The 21,900-nt window shown below is 44.1% G+C and overlaps 1 protein-coding gene across 1 annotated transcript in view; it reads left to right on the plus strand.

Moving 5' to 3' along the window:
• Positions 1–21,900, plus strand: part of LOC116053342 (solute carrier family 12 member 3-like) — a 136,326-nt gene that overhangs the window by 71,537 nt on the left and 42,889 nt on the right. Inside the window, exons 23-29 of the mRNA XM_035993647.1 lie at positions 2,223–2,327; positions 2,728–2,839; positions 3,331–3,417; positions 6,484–6,610; positions 6,749–6,816; positions 7,661–7,837; positions 15,256–15,264. Coding sequence (XP_035849540.1) covers positions 2,223–2,327; positions 2,728–2,839; positions 3,331–3,417; positions 6,484–6,610; positions 6,749–6,816; positions 7,661–7,799 — 638 coding nt within the window. The 3' untranslated portion in view covers positions 7,800–7,837; positions 15,256–15,264. The remainder of the gene's footprint in view (positions 1–2,222; positions 2,328–2,727; positions 2,840–3,330; positions 3,418–6,483; positions 6,611–6,748; positions 6,817–7,660; positions 7,838–15,255; positions 15,265–21,900) is intronic.

Below are 21,900 nucleotides of genomic sequence, written 5' to 3' on the forward strand. Positions count from 1 at the left end.
TAAGGATTTTGGCCTGTCCCTCGCTATGGTTGTTCTTTTTCAACAGGACTTCTCATTTGTAAAATGTTGGTAAAATGATACAATTTTCACAGTTTTATATTCTCAAGTCTCAAGTGTAATCTCATTGTTAATCACTGTTTTGACATAAATAGATATATTATCTTAGAAATATGTCATTTTATCATTGTCCCCTAATTTCATATCAGTCCTGTTACCATCCATCCATCCATCTTCGTCCGCTTATCCGGTATTGGGTCGCGGGGGTAGCAGCTCCAGCAGGGGACCCCAAACTTCCCTTTCCCGAGCCACATTAACCAGCTCCGACTGGGGGATCCCGAGGCGTTCCTAGTCCTGTTACTATCACCAAAAAACCACTATAAAATAATGGTACAAACCAGAAATGACATAATTTCAAGGAAGGGACATCATTTAGAGGAAGTGGATTCCACAGTTTTGTTAGAGTTAAGATTCTCTCTTCTTAAATGTCCTGTTTTTCATGTTTCATCAGGGTTGTTAGAGAGGGGTCGGCATACAACATCAGTCCTGTTACCATTTTTTCAAGTGTACATATAAACAATTATTTATTAATCCTGATATTATCAATATCTAGAAGTAATAACCTTTCAGATTACATACCATGTGCCTGTCTGACCTTGACCTGTTAGCTAGAAATGAGCATATTAGCATGAAATCACCAGTCCTGTTACTATCCCAGAGCAATAATACTTGATATTATAGCTTGAGATGGCCCAACACAATTTCTTGTCATGTTAAGATGTCTTAATTTAATGGGTATTGAAAAAAATCAGTTTTAAACAATTATATTTTTCAAATGTTTAAAGTTGAAAAGGCACCGATTTCGTGGTCCACGGCTGATAAAATGCAATGATATTACATGTAGCAAACCTCAACATTAATTCCCGACATGTTTATATCTGTCAGCAGCTCAGACACACTGCTGTCCGCGCTGACGTACCGTCACCTGTTGGGACACAGATGTTTCCGTACCGTCTCTGGTTGGCTCTGACCACGGGAACTGAAACAGGACAGCTCACTTGCAGCGTAATAACTCCTGAAAATAATGTCCATCTCGCAAATGTATCTGTCTCTACAGTCATCTCAACCATTGAATACAGCAACAGGAAATAACTTTTTTCCTGAAGAAATGTGTTGCGGTGTTGGTGAATTCTTAAAAAAACACTAAACCACAAAATATTGCATTGTAACTTGCGTTACTGAGATTGTAACGAGTAAAATATTACCGAAATTTAATTAGTAATGCGTTATATTACTGCGTTACAGCAAAAAGGAATACATTACTGTAATCGCATTACTTTTGTAACGTGTTACTCCCAAAACTGGTCATCATATAAAAGGCTTTGATCAGAGTGGGAACATTGATGACATTCAACATCTCTCGACTTGTGCACACAGGCAGAGCGAGTTACTATGGTTATGGAAATTTGCATCGCCAGATCCTTTTCATAATGTAAGCCATTTGAAACTCAACAAAAAACTTAGTAGGCCAATGTAAATGTGTGATAGTCTTCGAAACATACAGTAAGTTAACGTCCTGAATGCAGAATGTTTGCAGGTATGCAGTTTGGCTGATTGTTGAGTCCTCCTGTCAGGTTTCAATAAAGTAGAATGAGGTCTAAAGGTGCTGGCAGGTTGTGTTTTTGTTTTGTTTCGTGTTTTGTTTTTGTTTTTGTTTTTGTTGTTACTAAGTAATAGGTAAAGTAATAGTATTACTTTTTTAAGAAGTAATAAATAAAGAGTAACATATTACAATTCCTGAGAAACTTGCCCAACACTGCTTCAGATTTACAGTGCTTTTTAGAGAAATCAAGCTAATTTTTTAGCTGTCCGACCACAACTTTACTGGGTACACTCTCACAGCTCTCATAGTGTCATTTTGGCTGCAGTGGACAGCTGTTTTAAGTGAAAAAGCTCTGAAAATCCACTGTACACCTGTGTGTACAAGCCGGTGAACATTGTGGAGCATGTAGTAGCTAAGAAGCCAGATATTTCTCTGAGGAGTTGGTAAAGACCAAAAACAGAGCTAAAAGCGCCACCACTTCATAATATTTTATAGTATTTTATTATATTTGGACACCTTAGAGTGCTTTTTTGCTTCCTAATACTAGTCTAGACTACTAATTATAACTAATAATTATAAATATTGTCCCCGCACCTCAATCTTCCTTCTTTTGCAGTTCCAGCTGACGATATGACCGATGAAGGCGATAGTGGTGAGATCGAGACAGTGTTTCAGGATGACCAGGGGAAGAAGACCATCGACATCTACTGGATAGCAGATGATGGAGGTTAGAACTGACGAAACCAGCCCAATACACTAGTTTTATGCTGATGACTTGTTGGTTATCTGTGATAATCAATATAATATATTATTATATGGGTGAACTGGGGACTTCTGGAGGAGGCCCTTTCAGAAGCTGAACCTGAGTGGGCAATGATCAAAACTTACACTGCTGAAGCTGTCACGGGGAGCTGTGATCTCAGGGTCTTAGGTGCGTTAACACTGTGGCGGACACCAATGGTCAGGGAATAGTAGGATAGTTTTAGTACAATAATGGTCGGTGGACACAAAGAGGAGCCACCTCTATGTCTGACAGTGTGGGATGGATACAGAGGCATGCAAAAAAGTACACATTTTTCATAGATCATCTTTGTTAGCTGCAGTATTTCTCTTTCTTCTCTTTTAAGGTCTGACTCTGCTGGTGCCTTACCTCCTCACCAGGAGGAAACGCTGGAGCCGCTGTAAGGTCAGGGTCTTCATCGTAGGAGAGGAACTAAACATGGAGGAAAGCTGCAAAGAGTATGTATTCTCTATTTTACCTCTGGGATAAGTGAGTAATAATGAAAGAAAATTAATATGTTTTTGGTGAGCACAGGATCCTGGTGCACATCAAGAACGATAAAATAAAAAAGGTCTTGGTCCTGTCCCTCTACTTTTTTCACTTTTCCTGAGCTACAGAATAAATTCTCAATGTACCAATTTGAAATTAAACATTAATATCACATAACATCATTCAAGTGATGTTGGAAAAGTAATAAGGAATTTGGTTTTTAAACCATTTAGTTTTATATTAAATTACATTTTTATTTAGACTAACTGATTTTTCCTTCATTTGGTGAGCCCATGGGATGTCTGAAATATTGTGTGCAATGTATTTACATTTCATACAGAAAAATTCAGATTTCTCATTCTCATTCAAATTCAAGGCTTCATGGACACTGTTGTGTATAAAATGCATTATGGTAATGCATTATTGTCTGAGGAAACTGACTGACTGTTGTTTCTTTTAGGATGCTTGCTCTTCTGAAACGGTTTCGTTTGGATTTTAACGAGGTTACAGTCATGACAGACTGCGAGAGGCGTCCACAGGCCAAGAAGTATGTCCGGATAACTGCATTCATTGACAACATACGCTGAAATCAGAACAGTTGTACTGAAAAAGGAAGGGATCTGTCTATAATAACAGGCTTTCATATTCAATGTTTAGGTATAGCTTTATTTTGAACAAACAAAACATTAAAGCCACTATGTGCTGTACTTTTTTTACTCTGGCGTCCCAAATTATACTTTCCAGGGTTGACATCCCCATGGATCATTATAACTGACAGACACTTAGTTTTGGGCAAATGTTAAAGCTATAGTGTGTAGTTTATGTCTGCCCCATGAGAAATTCCTAAGTAACGACAAAAATTCACATGATGCAAGCCTTCGGTGATCGTGCACCACTTCTACCCTTCCTCCATGTAGTTGCTAGTAGCTTTTATCCAGTCAGATCAAGGAGGCCAAAGAGGATTAAAGAAAACATGATGGACTCTTCAGAGGAGGTAATTTTCTTGTAGTTTTTATGTCCTCTTCGTCTCCAAAGCTGTACGCTGCTGATTTGCTTTTTCAGCAGAGAGTTAAAACGCACTACTCAAGCTGCTGCCAGCAAATGACGCCAGACAACACAATTTTGTAAACATAGCGATACTGAGAAACCCTATTGTAATCGTAAAGATTATTAGGGGTCCAAGCCAGAGGGGGCTAAGGACCAGCCTATGCAAGGCAATGTGGTTTACAGTACCAGCGGAGAACGCTATTGAAATTGCTTGGGTTTTTATTAGGGGTCCAAGCCTGAGGGGGTTGGGGGCCGTGTTCGCCCGGCAACGCGGTATATGCAAATTCGCGATATATGCAAAACCTAGTTTTTCTAACTCCTCCTAGATCAAGAGTCCTATCTGTACGAAGATTTGCATGTAGAATCTATGGACCCTCGTCACAAAAAATCTTCAAAGGAATTTTGTATGGAAGTTATAGTAAAAATACTTCCTGTAGGTTGCAGTCAAAACAGTGTTGCATAACTTGTGAATAATTAATCATATTTCCTGCATCTGCAAAATACATCCCGTCTATGGGCATGCAGAACCGTCTTGCATTATCTGTAAGGTTTGCCGGGGGCAACTTGCGCCAGGGGTGACTTGTGCCAGGGGGCCTGGACCACGTTCACAACTGCTTGCAGTTCTAGTTATTATTCTTTCTTTAATAAAAGTCATACTGCAGCCTACACCGTACAAGTTATGCAAGTTAGATTTTCAGGGGTGGTACAGACATCAAATATTACACATCGACCAGCAGGGAGCGCTATAATAAAAATATTTTTTGTTGCCCTATAACTCCCACAATGTACATCGCACATTTAAAACCCTTATATCCACGAGTTCCCTGGGTGGAATCTCCTGATATAATATATGAATTAGGGCTGTCAAAATAACGCGTTAATTTCGATTAATTAATCTGAGAAAAAATAACGCGTTAAAAAAAATAACGCAGATTAATCCATTCCAGCCGTTCTAGCCACCACTGGACTGTAAAATGAAGGAGGGAGACGAGAATGTGCTGCCTGGATCATTAATTGGAACATTTACTTGTAAAAATCTTCTTCCTGCAAACCCTGGCTACTGAAATCTGGTGCCACTGATATGTCTGCGCTTCTCTCTGATGCTCTGAAACAGACGGCAACACAAACACCACTGCACGTGACGCTAGTTAACACTAAAGTTTGACTGTGTTTTAGCCATCGGAAAAACAACACAGACGGTGCGTTCAATGAAACTGGTAAACTACAGCATTGTGGTGCATTTGAAGTTATTGTAAATGTCCTTACCCACCTGGTGGTTGTTTTTGTCGTTCAACAGCAATTTACTAGTGAAATAAGTTATTGTTATTGTTATACATTATTATTAAATCATTTAATTTTGACCATATGGCCTTAGCAATAAACAAGCCGTTCTTTAATGTCACCAACTGTTGTTTAGTGCCCTTTTTTTCTTTTCTTTTTTTACTTTCTTAAAAAGTATCGGTTCAGGCACCGTTAATTATGTATGCGATTAATTTCGATTAATTAATTACAGAGTATGTAATTAATTAGATTAATTTTTTTAATCAATTGACAGCCCTAATATGAATATATATCAAAAGAATTTTGATAGATTTAAAGATGCGCAAACTACGAACAAACAAATATTTGTAGCTAGCAACCATAACGCCAACTTTTACATATCTCGACCAAATTAAATGCTATCAACACAAAACTCAAGATCCTTATTTGGCGTGACCCTCAAATGCACTGGAACAAATTTAGCGATTATTGGCTACTAGGGGGCGCTTGTGAATGCCTCATCCAATTTTTACGAAATTTGAAGGGTAAAATCTTGGGCCACTCCTGAGGCCACACCTACAATGGAGTACTGATTTGAAACCATGTTTGTATTCACCTCTTAAACTAATGTGACCAAATCCAAATGTTCAGGGTAGATGAAGAATGCCTTAGACCTCACATACCAAAAATTGTACATGTGGACCACTAGGTGGCACTATTAAGACGTTAGAGGCGTTATGGCCTATAATTCCATGATTACACATCGCGCATTTAAAAACTTTATATCCACACGTTGAATCAACCTGAATCACATGACGTAGGACAAGTCCATTTCCATGCAGTCCTTTTTTTGCGCAATCACGAAATGTGGCAAACCTACTTTTTCAAAATCATTCTACGCAGTGAATCTGATATGCACGAACTTGCCTATATATTAAGGTAGACATGTTTTGGCCTATAATTCCATGTATAAAAATGGGACATTTGCCATTGCAATTTACTACAGACCTTGAAGCTTACGCAGTGCCATATTTCCCGATGTTTGCCTCGCCAGCAATGCAAACTCAGCGTACGGACTTGCGTCGGGTAGGCTTGGACCCTGTCATAACTGCTTACAGTTCTAGTTTGCTTTGTATCAACTCATTTGGCAATGGCTTGAATGTAACAGACGTTCATTAATATAAAATAATTGTGAACTATATCTTTAAGAGGTCCTTGAACCTTCAAAGACGAAGACACTGTTTTTCTTTGTCCTTCATCACACACTGACTTCTGTCCTTTTTTCTTTCTTCTTGCTGCTTTTAAGCCTTGATAGGTTTGTGGACAGTGTCGCCCCCTTCAGGCTATATGATGAACCGCAAGAAGGTGTCTCAGTCTCTCAAAACGCCCCATGGAAAATATCAGACAGAGAGTTTGAGGCCTTCAAACTGAAGGTGTGTGTGTGTGTGTGTGTGTGTGTGTGTGTGTGTGTGTGTGTGTGTGTGTAAAAACATACTTCATGTCCAACAACATGCTGTCCATGTTAATGCCATTCACTGTCAATAAACTCGGTCAAATGTCTTCCTTCCCAGTCTGAGGCAAAAGTGAGACTGAATGAAATCATCCGGAGGAATTCAAAACGGGCAGCTCTCGTGGTTGTGTGAGTACGCAGTTTAGATTATCATTTCAGGTTAATGATAATATTACATCAAGGCAGTTTCCCCGTGAGACCCTGCACCTCTGACTTAGTTGAAGAAGATGGGTTATATATAAATATTTTGGGGATGCTCAACCTCTTTGTTTTGAAGGGAAGTGATTAAAACTAAAAAGTAGATGCATACTGTAAACAAAGACATTTTAATTATTATTAATGTACAGCATTTGTTAATCAAATTTAACTTCTCTTATGAAGACATAGTTTATATTCTTGTAACTAACTGTGTTTTACATTATTGCCATTCATTTGCCTGTTTTTAACAAGCATCCACTGGGTGCCCATAGGAGGAGTTATAGTGGTTGAAAAGTATGTTAATAAACAATTATTTGTGTTGTTAACCCTACATTCTAGTGTGCTATACACAATTTAGTAAATGTTTATATAGTGTGTATAAATGCTGAAGCATTAAGATTTATCTTGATTGTAACTAAGGGGCCTAACCGTATGTAATGTAATATAATAATGATCGTTTATCTTATTTGGAGATTTCCAACCACAACCATAAGTTTTTGTTTAATTGAGCAAGTGTCTGAATACAACACAGCTAAAAAGTATGAAACTGTGAGTGGTTTTAATCAAGTTCTCTTGTAGTTTAGTCTAAGTAATATAGATATATGCCATACAGTAGGTGAAACATACATACAGGCCTTTATTTTTTTAATTAAAGATTATTTTTAGGCATTATAAGCCTTTTATTAGATGTCTGTCCACAGGGATCAAGTAAGAGCAGTCTCTGTTCTTGTCGTGTAGTTTTGTTATGTTCATGTAAATGTTGTGCTTTTTCCAGGAGCCTTCCAGTGCCACACAGCGACTGCACTAGTGCTCTGTACATGGCCTGGCTGGATACTCTGACCTGTGGCCTCCACTGCCCTGTGGTGCTGATACGAGGAAACCAGGAGAATGTGCTCACTTTCTACTGCCAGTGAATGAATAAATGGTCTTACAGGGATGGACACTAAATTAAGCCACAGAAACGATATTAAAGGGTTAAAAAAAACTTGATAATATTAACTATAACATAATATTTGAACATAAAGACAATGGGAGTGGAATTTACAGAGTAACAGCAAAAAAATCGTGTACAGCCACGTAGCACAGCTATTTTTATTTTGGCGCCCATCTGATCCAATCTGTGTGTTCATACCGGGCGCATAGCGTCCACGTCGGCCCGCGCGCTTCCGTGATCGTTTTGGCGTCTCCTCTGTTTCTTAGGTGTAAAAATGAAACACTGCATTCAGGGTGATTTTGGCTGTCTTGACTTTTCACAGCGAGACACGCGATCAGGCACACGGAGAGAGAGACGGACCGACCGACAGAGAGTGATACACACACACACACACACACACACACACACACACACACACACAGGCTGCAATTACCACAGTTTTCCCCACTCATCCTGTCTCTTTCTATGAGAGAGAGAGAGAGAGAGACCCGCCTATGCAAGGTAGCAGTAGCAGGGGAGCTGAAATCGCTTAGGTTTTTATTAGGGGTCCAAGCCTGAGGGGGCTGGGGACTGGTTTGCAAGGCAACACGGTATATGCAAAATTGCGATATATGCAAAACCTAGTTTTTATAACTCCTCTTAGATCAAGAGTCCTATCTGCACGAAGATTTGCATGTAGAATCTATGGACCCTCGTGACAAAACATGATCAAAGGAATTTGTATGGAAGTTATAGTAAAAAGACTTCCTGTAGGTTGCAGTCAAAACTTATGAATAATTAATCAGATTTCCTGCATCTGCAAAATACATCCCGTCTGTGGGCATGCAGATCCGTCTTGCATCATCTCCAAGGTCTGCCAGGGGGCTTGGACCCCATTCACAACTGCTTGCAGTTCTAGTTATTATTCTTCTTTCAATAAAACTCATACTGCAGCCTACACTGTACAAGTTACGCATGTGGTACAGACTGTGACACGTAACTCAGACACCAAATATTGCACATCTACCAGCAGGGGGCGCTATAACTCCCACACCGTACATAGCACATTTAAAAACCGTATATCCACGTATCTCCTGATATAGGCCATGGCCATTTCCGCCTAGATCACAGTAAAATCGCAATTTATCGTAAACCTACTTTTTTGAACCCCTCCTAGTCCGTGCGCCGATCTGCACGAAACTTGTCGCATAGCATCTCCAGATGAAGCTGACAAATATATATCAAAAGAATTTTGATAGCTTTAAAGAAGCGTAAATTACGAACAAAGAAATATTTGTAGCTAGCGACCATAACGCAAACTTTTACATATCTCAGCCAAATGAAATGCTATCAACACAAAACTTAAGATCCTTATTTGGCATGACCCTCAAGTGCACTGGAACAAATTTAGCGATTATTGGCCACTAGGGGGGCGCTAGTGAACACCATCAACTTTTTACAAAATTTAGAGAGAGAGAGAGAGAGAGAGAGAGCTTTGTGACCGGCGCGTGGAAATACGTGTCTGGTATGAATGGCCAGACACGATCAGGCACGTATCTACGTTTTGCGGGCTATACGCTATGTTACGCGCCCGGTGTGTTTTCGCTGTAAGAGCTCTTAGAGGCAGTGATGGAATATAACACCATGTAGTTACTTGCATCACTATATCATCTTCAGGATAGTCTATATCGACAACGTTTTATGCCGCCGGATGTTCCGTCAATGTCCCTCATTTTTGGCCGGATGTCCTTCACTCTCCACTTTCATTGTGTTGACATTCTAAACTCCGGTCCATTTTTGAGGACTATGGTTAACCACTCCTGAGATCTTTGCAGGGTAAATCAAGACAGCTAGCTAGAATCGGTCCAATCTGAGTTTTCTGTTGCACGACTAAAACAACTTTTGAACGAACATGTGTAATGGCAAAAATTACCTTTAACTATGATTTTAATTATATTCTTCTACATTTGTGTTTAACTTAGAAGATTCTCCATGTGGAACAGCTGAAATCGTAAAACCCTGGAGACACTTGTATTACACTTGTATTTTTTTGGGGGGGAGGGGCTTCTTTCAGCCTTCTGTTTTAGACTTCAGGAGATAAGTGTTGCGGGGAGCGAATAGTGGACCCAAATGCAGAGTGAGAGGCAGGCAGGCAGGAGAAAGGGTTGAGCTCGAGGATTTATTGATGGAACAAAAAACGGCAGCACGGGGGCTGGAAAAACCACAGGAAAAAATACAAAAAGAAGCACAAGGCTGAAACAAACTGGCAGAGAAAAAACTAGCAAAACAAGGAATACAAATTCACAGGGTAAAGACACAAACGGGTACAAGTTGACGGCACAAGGACACAAAACAATCTGACACCAGACAAAGGAAACACGGGCTAAATAAACTAGATAACGAGAAGACGCAAGACAGGTGACACCAGGGCTGGGGAACAGGTGGAGCACATCAGACAATCACACAGGCGGGAAAACAAGGGAAGTAAATTGGACGAGACAAGACAGAAAACCAGACTACCAAAATAAAACAGGAAACAGGAACAACCGACAAAAACATGAAATCAACTAAGGGACCGTTCGGTATTTATGGAATGGACCACCGGAGGAAAATGTCTTTTTATATTTTGCTGAGGGGAGGGTCATCCAACATTTTTTAGTCTGGGTGGGGGGGGTCACCCAACTTTTTTATTCATGAAAAGAGCAAAATTTCAAAGTGGCTTGTTTGGTGCATATTTATCCATGTAGCTCTCAGTCTCGGCCCCCTAACAGATGGTCTGACCACATACGCGGAGTTTGCTGGGGGGGGCAGGAGGAGCACTGCCCCCTGGTGGCTCAAACGGGTAATTGCATTGTTTAAATTGTTTGTTTAAATTAGTAGAATAATTACATCTGGCATGACCAGATATTAAATAAATATCTTAAATAACACAAAACAACTAAATGGTGATACATATACATCTGATTTCATATACTGCTTTGGTAAAAAAAAATATTACCTGGCTGACGATGGGAGCAGCAGGACGCAAAAAACCGAAAATTACTGTTGCACTAGTCTGGACATCTTGCCGTGCCAACCCTGCAATAAAGGTTTCCTAAATGCCATGTACATAAGTGTGATGTCAGCGTACTAATTGATTGCGGGTTTTGTGTAGATTTGGACTTTTATACGTTTATTCCACTTTGTTTAAACGGCGAAGTGGAGAGGCCTCGTTCACCTGTTTGGAGCTGGCTGGTGAATGTGACGCTCGTATCAGCCTTACTGGATATACCGTGTCATTTACCTTTTTGTGGATCTACTGATCGCTGTGGATTACTTTTTTTTCGTGTCACTGGATTACGGCAAAATGCGGATCTTTTTTCTCAACGTGTCTTAACGTTTTATGGTGTGACTGCGCTTGGTTTCTGCGTTTGGATAGGCATCTCAACAAACTGTAGGTCCAACACTGATTGTTCACTGTTACATTTTAGTTGAATTTAAGCGTCTGTCTATTGCGTTCCAAAACAGCCGTGCCGCGATTGGATTGCATAAGGGCGAATTGTTAAATTGTTACAATGTAACTTAAAAACTTTAAAAATAAACATATGTGTTTTGGAATATAATGTTCAGCTTCAGCAGCTTTACCTATGTGCTAAAATATACAATGACGATAGTGACAAGTCCATAGCAACCAGTGTTGAATTGGTTATATCCCAGCGTCCTTTGCTGAATGGTCTCAATGTTTTATTGTTTTATTTCATATGAATACTAGTTTACTAGAGGAGTAACTTAGTATTTGAAGTAATGCAATAATGCATGAAGTGTGCATTTAGTTTCCATGCTTATCGTGTTTCCACAACAATGTTAGTGAGTAAATCTACTGAAATGGCCACCACACCATAACAGAGGAGTTGGATGTGTAAGATGCGAATGCAGAGGTTAACTCCTGTACATCATGGCTGTAAAAATCAAATGGTATCTGTACTTCTTTATTAAGTGCAAACTTGCATGTGAGGGGAGGGTCCTCCGGTGGCCCCTTAATTAAATAATGAACAGTCACTAAACACAGAAACTTGACACAACACAACAGAGAACACCGTACCAGGACAGGGTAACCACAATAAACAAGGGGATGACTAAACAGAAGTATACCAAATAAATATACAAACACAAGAAACATACATAAATGATAATACAGGCAACCAAAATATACAAAACCAGGCAACAGAAATGTCCAAACCATAACAATAAGGTCAAATTGGTAACCGTAAACAGTGTGAACTAGGTCTCGCAGACACATTCTTCCTGTCTCTGGCAGCTGAGATTAACAAGTGTTATATCTTGTGTTAAAACCGGAACAAAAGGCAAGGTTGTAAAGCGATTTCGAACTGGTTATGGCGTTTTGTTTAACTGTTTGCTCCTGTTTAGAAGCTTTAGGAGGAGGGGTATGTTCTGATTGCTGTCTTGTACATATTGATGTACTGATATTCTGCTTGCCAGAAGGCGCTTTCCTTTGTGCTGATTGTACTGGCGAAACCGTGTTCTCTGTATTTGCAAATACAAATAAATACTCAAAGACCAAACTTTGGTTTACATTCTCAGATAGTCTCTATTTGTTTCATCTTATACCTTTTTGAAATACACTCCAGCTGCAATAAGAAACTTCCACCACACACGTTCCACCAAAACAAGTTTCCTTCCCGAGGCTATTTTGCAGCGGCTCCGTTATTGCGTCAGGTGCTTAGCACCGCCCAAGACGATTGTGATTGGTTTAAAGAAATGCCAATAAACCAGAGCACATTTTCTCCTATCCCAGAGTCCTGTGTGGACAGTGCTGTAGAGACTGCACTGTGAGACGGCAATGTGAGACTATCTTCTAATCTTACAATTTCCACTGGATCCGGAACGTTGGCAGAGTCATTAGGTTTCCATTAAAGTCAATGTGTGTATTTCCACTGACTGCAGAACGGCTGCGTTTCGACTGCGTCCCAGCTCTGGCGGTCCGCAGCCCTGGCGGTCCGCAGCCCTCCGGAGCAGATACGCAGAGCTTCTATTTTTGCCGGACACTGGAGAGCTCCGCAGCAATTCAGCACACGGCAGATAGTCGACAGGAAGTCGAGCACAGAAACAAAATAAAAATCTGCTTAATTTTCAAAATAAAATACACGTGCTCACAGCGGATCATATTTCCCTGCACTACACCTTGAAAACACAGCACAAAGTTACTTCCCCTCTACTCCTCCAGATGGAAACAAACTGTTGTTGGTTTTGTGGTTCTATTCTACGTGAATTTGCGAGATATTGTGTGTCCTCGTGACTACAGCTGTCAGTCATGGCCGCAGCCGTGCCGCAACAAATCCAGACCTAGTGGGTATTGACGGGCGGTGGAGCACGCAGCCGTTCCGCAGCGGAGCCGGTCCGCAGACGTTCCGCATCCAGTGGAAATCCGGAGTTAGTCAGCGTCCCTGGCCAAAGGCTGCCGGTAAAAGCAAAGACGCTACCCAGCCGGAGCATAAACTGGAACAAAAAGTGATACAAGATGCACCCAGACTCAAACACTATCTTGTGGGCAGACGCTTATATTGGTGAAAGGTGATCCTGATTAATCAGAACAACATCTGGGTGGATGCCTTATATTACTGCAAAGAGCACCACTGTGACCTGGTCTCCATCACCAACCTCGACCAGCAGAGATGGGTCCAAGAGAGAGCAAAGAAGGCTGACAGTCCCTACGTCTGGCTGGGACTGCGCTACACCTGCACTCTGGATTTCTGGTTCTGGGCAGAGGCGGCGCCAGGGAGGGGCTAGGGGGTGCTGTAGCTACCCCTAGGATTGCCATAGCACCCCCTTAGCACCCCCAAGAAATTGTTGTGGTTGATTTATAAATAAATAAAAAATCGTTAATGTGTAAATAGTATAATTTATATTTGAAAAATGAATAAATACATTAATAAAACAAACTATTGTTTATTATTTTTAGGCTAAAAAACACAGGTGATTATATTCGGCCAAAGGGTGCAACACCATTAACTGTATAAACAGTCTATGTGCAGCACACACTGAACTTTTGACCTTACTTCCGCAGTAACGTATTCACAAAGAAGAAGAAGAGCTCAATATTTGGAGCCATTAGGATTAGAGAAGTGAGTCTAACACTAGCAATGGATAGTTTTTTACTCCCTAAACGTCAAGGTGTGGAGACTTCATCAAAATCTGTAAATGAGACTGAAAGATATGGTGAACTTGTCACCAACCGGGACGAAGAAAAGCGGCCGGAGGAAGGTGATCTGACCACGGCTGTGATTGCTGCTGAGGATGCTTAACATCACCCTGCTGTACATGACATTAGACCAGGGGATCGCACAGCCAGGCCACAGTGGGTGAGTCAGCTGATAGGGGTCCATACAAGAACTTATTATCTCTACTCTAATCTCTGCCTCATAGAAGAACATTACAGTGTGTTTTACAGAAATGTGAATAAATGGATCACTAAATCTAAAGTTATAAAGTGCACTGGACATCGGTTTATTTTTAGGCCAGAAAACGCGTTCGCCCTCAGTGGCTTATTTAGATATATTACATATATATATATTATATACCACCACAGTGGTCAGTGACGAGGTGGTGTGCTATAAGAACTGGGACTTGCATAAGACGGATAATGATTGTGACGTTCAAAAAGATTGACAATGAGGAGTTTAATTTGATCTGTTCTAAGTAAAAACCTACTCATTGGTAGCTGGCGTTTTAATAATTTTTCTCACTTTGTTTGCGGTGGTGTGACGTTGACACTAGTGAATGGCATTCTGGCAAATGTAGGAATTACAACCTAAGGGGAAGAGATATGAAATTACTAACAGACTTTCTAACAGCAGATTTTAAATTGAGGGAAGATTATTGAGGATGTGATCCTGTAACAGGTTTTTCTATCTCCTGATTCGCCTAAATGATCACTAATTGTTATTTTCTGAGGTTGTTATATTTTTTCTATATGATTCAAAACTCGTAGTTTTCATCTATATTTATGGCAGGAAAAGGAATAAATGAACCAATCTACAGTATAGAGGTTTGATTTTGCTTTCCCTTATTCAACATGGAACATTTTATTCTTATTTTTAACAAGTTTTGGCGAATATCTGGTGATGGTGAGATTATGTAAAATTTGTGTATGCCATTTTAAAAGTTTAATGTAAACAAATAATTGCTGAATAAACTGTTAAACTACAAATTGGTTTCACTTAAGTGCTTATTTTAACCCAAATCCTATTTTCCCTACATCTGACCAAGGATTAACCATAGAGTTGTCTCACCATGAAACCGACTTGTAGGTTACGGACCAGAGATGGGGACTCGAGTCTGAAACTCGGACTCGAGTCGCACTTAAAGGCCCTGACACACCAAACCAGACGGGCTGACCGTCGGCAGAAAAGCCAGTCGGACTGATCAGTCGGGTCCCCGAGGTCCAAAAAATGCCTCAGAACACACTAAGGCGACGCCGACTTGAGCGTACGCTCTGCGCGTGCGCGAAACGTAATACGTCTCCATAGCAGCAGGCGGTGCTGCTCTGTATTGTTTCCATTAACAGTCTGATTATTTCCCAGAAAATGAAAACCAGCAGCTGATTGGACGAACGCGTCACATGGTTCTTTCTTCTCCGGAAATTCACAGCCAGACTGTCATGGCGGCTTGTTCAGAATACGATCTGTGACGGGACAGAATGGACCAGAATCAAAGTTGCAGTGAAAACCCACCGAGGTGGTAACTTTTTTTGTCTTAGTACAGCAAAGTGAAGAGTGCAGTGATGTAGCTCCCTCGTGGCGTGGCTAGCGTGCAGGGTTGGTTTGGGGAATTCAGCTGGGAAGGCAAAGTGCAATAGAGGGGCTCACCAGGGTAGTGTGGCAAGGAGGAGACCGGAGGCTTCGGGTTCCAGTGGAAACTGACGAGTCCTTCGGCTTCAGTCGTCCTTGGCCTGAGTTATGGGCTTTCTGGGTGCAGAACAGAGAGCAGTGGTTAGCTGGAGTGCAAACACAGACTAACCTGCCTTGGTTTGTGTGTCTCTTTTGTCCTGGCCTAATGAGGGCAAACGAGAGGCAGCTGGGGCTGTGATCAGTGATTTCCAGCCGTGTCTTGTTGTAGGCTGGCTTCCTGGCCATGTGCTTGTTTTCCCACACACAATGGGAGACCTTTGGAGGCGTGTACCCGGCATGGCAACGCTTCAAGGGCCATTTGGCCACATTCCCCCCCCCAGGTGTCAAGCCGGGTCGGTCAGGAGCTCTGAAGGAGGCCAATGCAGATGAAAGTGAGAGCGCACAACGCTGACAAGAAGCAGTAGCCCACCCAGACCAGCAGCGGGACAACCCATCCGCGTTGCCATTGGCCGTGCCCGGACGATGCTCGACCGTGAAACGAAAGTCTTGGAGGGCCAGGAACCACCGGGTGACACGAGCGTTGGTGTCCTTTGCATGGGCCATCCATTTGAGGGGAGCATGATCCGTCACCAGGGAACTGTCGGCCCAAAAGGTAATAACGCAGCTCCAAGATCGCCCACTTGACAGCCAAGGCTTCTCTTTCGACAGCTGCATAGTTCTTCTCAGCTGCGTTCAGCTTGCGGGACAGGTAAAGGACCGGGTGTTCCTCACCCTCATGCTCCTGTGACAGCACTGCCCCCAGGCCGACGTCAGAGGCATCAGTGCAGAGCCGGAAAGGCTTAGAGAAGTCTGGGGCCCAGAGGACAGGCTCACGTGACAGGGCCTCCTTAAGCCGGACAAATGCAACTTCCTCAGCCGGACTCCAGCATATTTTTTCTGGCCGTCCCTTCTTGGTCAGGTCTGAGAGGACGGCAGCGGTAGATGAGAAGGAAGGGATAAAGCGTCGATAATACCCCGCCAACCCCAAGAATGCTCGTACCTGGCGTTTGGTGGTGGGACGGGGAAATTCTCGTACCGCCATTACTTTTGCTTCTTGGGGCTTGATTAGACCTCGGCCTATCAAATATCCCAGGTATCTGGCTTCAGTGAGGCCAAGGTGGCACTTGGAGGGATTGGCAGTTAGGCCCGCTTGGCGGAGGGCAGCAAGGACTTTCCTGAGCCTGGTGTTGTGTTCAGACCAGTCTTCAGCATGGATGACCACATCATCCAGGTAAGCAGCAGCATAGTCTCGGTGTGGGGCCAGGATCTGGTCCATCATCCTCTGGAAGGTGGCCGGAGCTCCATGGACACCAAATGGGAGCACTCTGTACTGCCAGTGTCCACTAGGGGTGCTAAAAGCAGTCTTCTGTCTGGCCTCCAGGCTCAAAGGTACTTGCCAATAACCCTTGGTCAAATCCAGAGTAGAGATGAACCTTGCTCGGCCTAACCGTTCCACCAGCTCGTCGACACAGGGAAGGGGGTAGCTGTCAAAGCTCGAAACTTTGTTCAGTCAGCGAAAGTCATTGCAGAATCTCCAGGAGCGATCTGGCTTCGGAACCAGCACTATGGGGTTGGACCAGGGGCTGTGAGATGACTCAATCACCCCAAGCTGAAGCATTTTCTGGACTTCCTCTTCCACCGCTTGTCGTCTTGCTTCAGGGATTCGGTAGGGCCGTTGCCGAACAACGATCCCAGGGGGAGTGTGAATCTCATGCTGCACAACGTTAGTCCGGCCTGGGTTGGAGGAAAAAACATCCCTGTGCTGGTCGATCAGCTCCCGGAGCTCCTGCAGTTGGGCAGGACTAAGCCCCTGACCACAGTGGACTGGGGGTTGGTCAGCATGGGCGCAGGCCGTCAGCAGAGGAACAGGCTCAATCCATCGTTTGAGTAAGTTGATGTGGTATGTCTGGACCGGATGTCGACGGCCAGGTTGCTGGACTCGATAGATGACAGGCCCTAGACGTTCCACCACGGTGTAAGGACCCTGCCAGGTAGCGAGGAACTTACAAGATGCGGAGGGGATGAGGACCAATACCCGATCGCCCACCTGGAACTCCCGGTGTTGGGCTGGACGATTGAAGGTCCGCTGTTGAGCCCGCTGGGCCTCCTCCATGTGGGAACGTACAAGCGGCATTACCCTCTCAATCCGGTCTTGCATCTCCTTAACGTGCTCAATGGTGGTGCGGAAAGGTGACGGCTGCTGTTCCCAGGCCTCCCGGGCCACATCCAGAAGGCCCCTAGGCTGCCGGCCATACAGCAGCTCGAAAGGGCTAAAGCCAGTCGATGCCTGTGGAACCTCACGGATGGCAAAGAGAACATAAGGGAGGAGAAGGTCCCAGTTTCGTCCATCCTCATCCACCACCCGTCGGAGCATTCTTTTCAAGGTTTGGTTGAAGCGCTCAACAAGCCCATCTGTCTGAGGGTGGTAGACAGAGGTGTGGAGGTGATGGACCTTCAGAAGAGTACACAAGGCTTTTGTCAATCGGGACATGAAAGGGGTACCTTGATCGGTGAGGATGTCCTTTGGGATTCCGACGCGGCTAAAGAGCATGAAGAGCTCCCGAGCAATGTTCTTGGACGTGGCTTTACGCAGGGGCACAGCCTCAGGATACCGGGTTGCATAGTCCACGATGACCAGGATATACTCGTGTCCACGACCAGATTTTGGGAGGGGGCCCACTAGGTCCATGCCAATACGCTCAAAAGGTACATCAATGATGGGAAGGGGAATGAGCGGACTTGGAGGAGGCATGCGAGGGGAAGTGCGCTGACAAGTGGGGCATCGTTGGCAGAAATTCCTCACTTCAGCTGTCATCCCGGGCCAGTGGAACCGATCCCTAATTCGGGCTTCTGTATTCTGGGCTCCCAGATGGCCAGCCATTGGATGGGTATGGGCCAGGGTCATTACAGCATCAATCTGTGTGTGGGGAACAACCAACAGGTCCCGACGTTCACCACGGCGAGCTGCACTGTAGTAGAGGAGCCCATTGTGCACTTTGAAATACTGATCTGGGAGGGTCCTAAGTCGCTGCTCCCCTTCAACTTGCAGGACCTGTCGCCAGGCATGTTTTAGTCGGTCATCCTCCTTCTGTTCTCGAGCAAATCTTCCCCCTTTAGTGATCTGTTGAAACAGTTCAGAAAATGGATTAGAACCCGCCTGTCCCCGCTCACCTTCTTCATCCGCATCGGAAGAACCATCTTGGGCCAGCAGGACAGGTCGTTCCTCTGGCTGGGGCAGGGGGCGATGAAGGTGATCCCGGGGTCGGCCTCTCCGTTTCTTTCCATGCCTACCCCAGGCATCAGGGAAACCAGGCCAGTCACGGCCGAGGAGGGCTGGCACGGGAAGCTCAGGCAGCATCCCTACCAACAAGGGCCAGGAACCAGAGGCATCTTGAAGGTTACTTCCCGGACATCCCCATGAACGCAGGAGATGGGTAGCATGGTAGTCGGTCCAGGGGGTACTCCTTCCAAGACGTCCGGGCGAATCAGGGAGACAGTGCTTCCGGAGTCGAGTAGTGCTTGGACGGGTTGGCCCTGAATGTGCACCCGGCGGGTGGGAACCCGTGTTGGTTGGGAAGTATGGATAGCACATCCCGCCAGCCATGTCCTGGCGGGTGGGGAACGAATGCCTGGATCTGTAGGCATGGGCTCATCTCTTGGGTGTGGCGGGCCACGTGGTGCAGGTTGGTGAATTATGGGGGAAGGACGAGGAGGGGGAATCCCTGGGTCACGTCTCTGGGGCCTCATTGTCATGCCGCCTCGTTCACTGGGCCCATCACGCATCAGAGCATTGGTAGCAATTGCTCGTTCCGTGGCGTCGGCCATCTGTGCAGGATTTTCAGCCGCAGCCAGGCTCACAATGCGGCGCTCGGATTTAGGGAGGGCACGTAAGAAGCGATCCATCGCTACTCGTTCTGTGATCTGCTGGGCATTCAGTCGATCTGGTTGGAGCCATCTCTGGGTAGTATGTATGAGGTTAGTCATTTGTACTCGAATAGGTATGTCAGGCGAGTAGGACCAGGACTGATACTGCTGGGCTGCTGCTATTGGTGATAGGCCGAGCCGGAGCAAAATTTCCTGTTTCAGGGTGTCATAGTTCCTTGCATTTGGCCAAGGCAAAGTCTGATAGGCTCGTTGCGCTTCACCCGTAAGGGCGAGAATATCTGCCCAATTACCACGAGGCCACCGTTCCCTGGTGGCAGTCTGTTCAAAGGTGTAGAGATATGCTTCCACGTCATCGTCCGCAGTGAGCTTGGTGAGGTGGGAGCGGGCAACATCATGAGCAGTTTGGGGTCCTAGAGGTCCACCGGGGTCTTGCATCCGCAGGAGTTGCTGAGTCAGGGCACCGAGGGCTGTGGTGATTTGCTGTGATTCCTGCTGGCCCTGGATGAGCGTCTGCAGGATAACCTGCATGGGGTCCCCCAGATCTCATATTGTACTAAAATAGTTCACATGAGTAAACATTTTAAGCGACAAATAGGCCATGCAGTTTTTGCCATGCAGTTTTTGAATCTGTCTTCATTTCAGATTGACAAAGGTCAGTTTAAAAGATTTTCGTCAGATTTTGAGCGGCTCATCCGCTCCCCATTCCGGGCAAGTCCCGACTGCCCTGTCTCCCAACTGAACATGTCGGGTCGGTCAAAATGAAGGCCGACGGCTCCTCGGATGGCCGACGGCACGGGACACACCGAACAGACTCAAGTCAACGACCTCGCCAGACGGTCCGATGGCCGATCATCAGGCTGGTGTGTCTTCTCTCTAAGTCACACGAACAGTGACTTCATCCATGCGTGGCGCAGTGAATCCGTGCGCAGTGTCACCTGCCATGGAGACGCTGGCTTCACTAACCTCTCCTCCTCTGAGTCGGGTCTCCCTTGCACTGGACTCAGTTTCAATGAGTCTACTAACACTTAGAAAATAAATGGCATTACATCAGTGAGTTCAAACTGCTTTTTGTGCATAATTTGGACTGACACTGAGATACATGTTGTTCTGTAACTGCTGTGGCGGTGCCACTATTCTCTTGATTTCCACTTTGACATTTTTTTTTTTTGAGTGAAAGAGACGTTACATTTAGCATATATCGTCACAGGTAACAAGCTAACCATCTCAAAGTGTTGTGCTAATGCTGGGAACAGGCAAATTGTATCTTTATAGTTGTATCCATATGATGTGACAGACTTAGTTTAATATTTCACCAGGTCCAAGGGCTGTTAAGTAGCCCCATAAAGTTATCCTACAACTGATTTTGATACTGTACTGTATGGATGGTAGCTAGAGGACATGCTTTGAATTTATAAGATTTAACAATATAGTGTTAGGGACAGATCAGATCGCCAGAGACTTGAGACATGACTTGGACTCGTTGCAAAAGACTTGAAGTGAAATTAACTATATGTAATTCATTAATTTTATTTACCATCCACCTTTGTAGACTTACACTCACCTTGAAGATTATTAGGATCACCCTACTAATAGCGTGTTTGACCCCGTTTCGCCTTCAGAACTGCCTTAATTCTTCGTGGCATTGATTCAACAAGGTGCTGGAAGCATTCTCTAGAAATGTTGGCCCATATTGATAGGATAGAATCTTGCAGTTGATGGAGGCTTGTGGGATGCACATCCAGGGCACGAAGCTCCCGTTCCACCACATCCCAAAGATGTTCTATTGGGTTGAGATCTGGTGACTATGGGGGCCATTTTAGTACGGTGAACTAATTGTCATGTTCAAGAAACCAATTTGAAATGATTTGAGCTTTGTGACATGGTGCATTATCCTGCTGGAAGTAGCCATCAGAGGATGGGTACATGGTAGCCATAAAGAGATGGACATGGTCAGAAACAATGCTCAGGTAGGCTGTGGCCTTTAAACGATGCCCAATTGGTATTACTACATGTCATTTAGCTGACGCTTTTATCCAAAGCGACTTACAACTGCTATATATGTCAGAGGTCACACTCCTTTGGAGCAACTAGGGGTTAAGTGTCTTGCTCAGGGACACATAGCTTTAATAGCAGGTTTAAGCCTTGAATTTTTTAAATCCTGGATCGGAAGGGTCCGATATTGGCCAGTGACAGACCGGGATGTGTACGGTATCACCCTGAGGTGAAATGAGTCTGACTTAACAGGACGTTTGGTTTTTAGAGCAGCCGGAAAAAGAGTCCCAACATGGCTTGAATTCCCAGCCCAAATACAGCCAAAGCAAAGCTTTATTC

This window comes from Sander lucioperca, chromosome 17 (assembly GCF_008315115.2).
Source record: "Sander lucioperca isolate FBNREF2018 chromosome 17, SLUC_FBN_1.2, whole genome shotgun sequence".
NCBI classification, from domain to species: Eukaryota; Metazoa; Chordata; class Actinopteri; order Perciformes; family Percidae; genus Sander; species Sander lucioperca.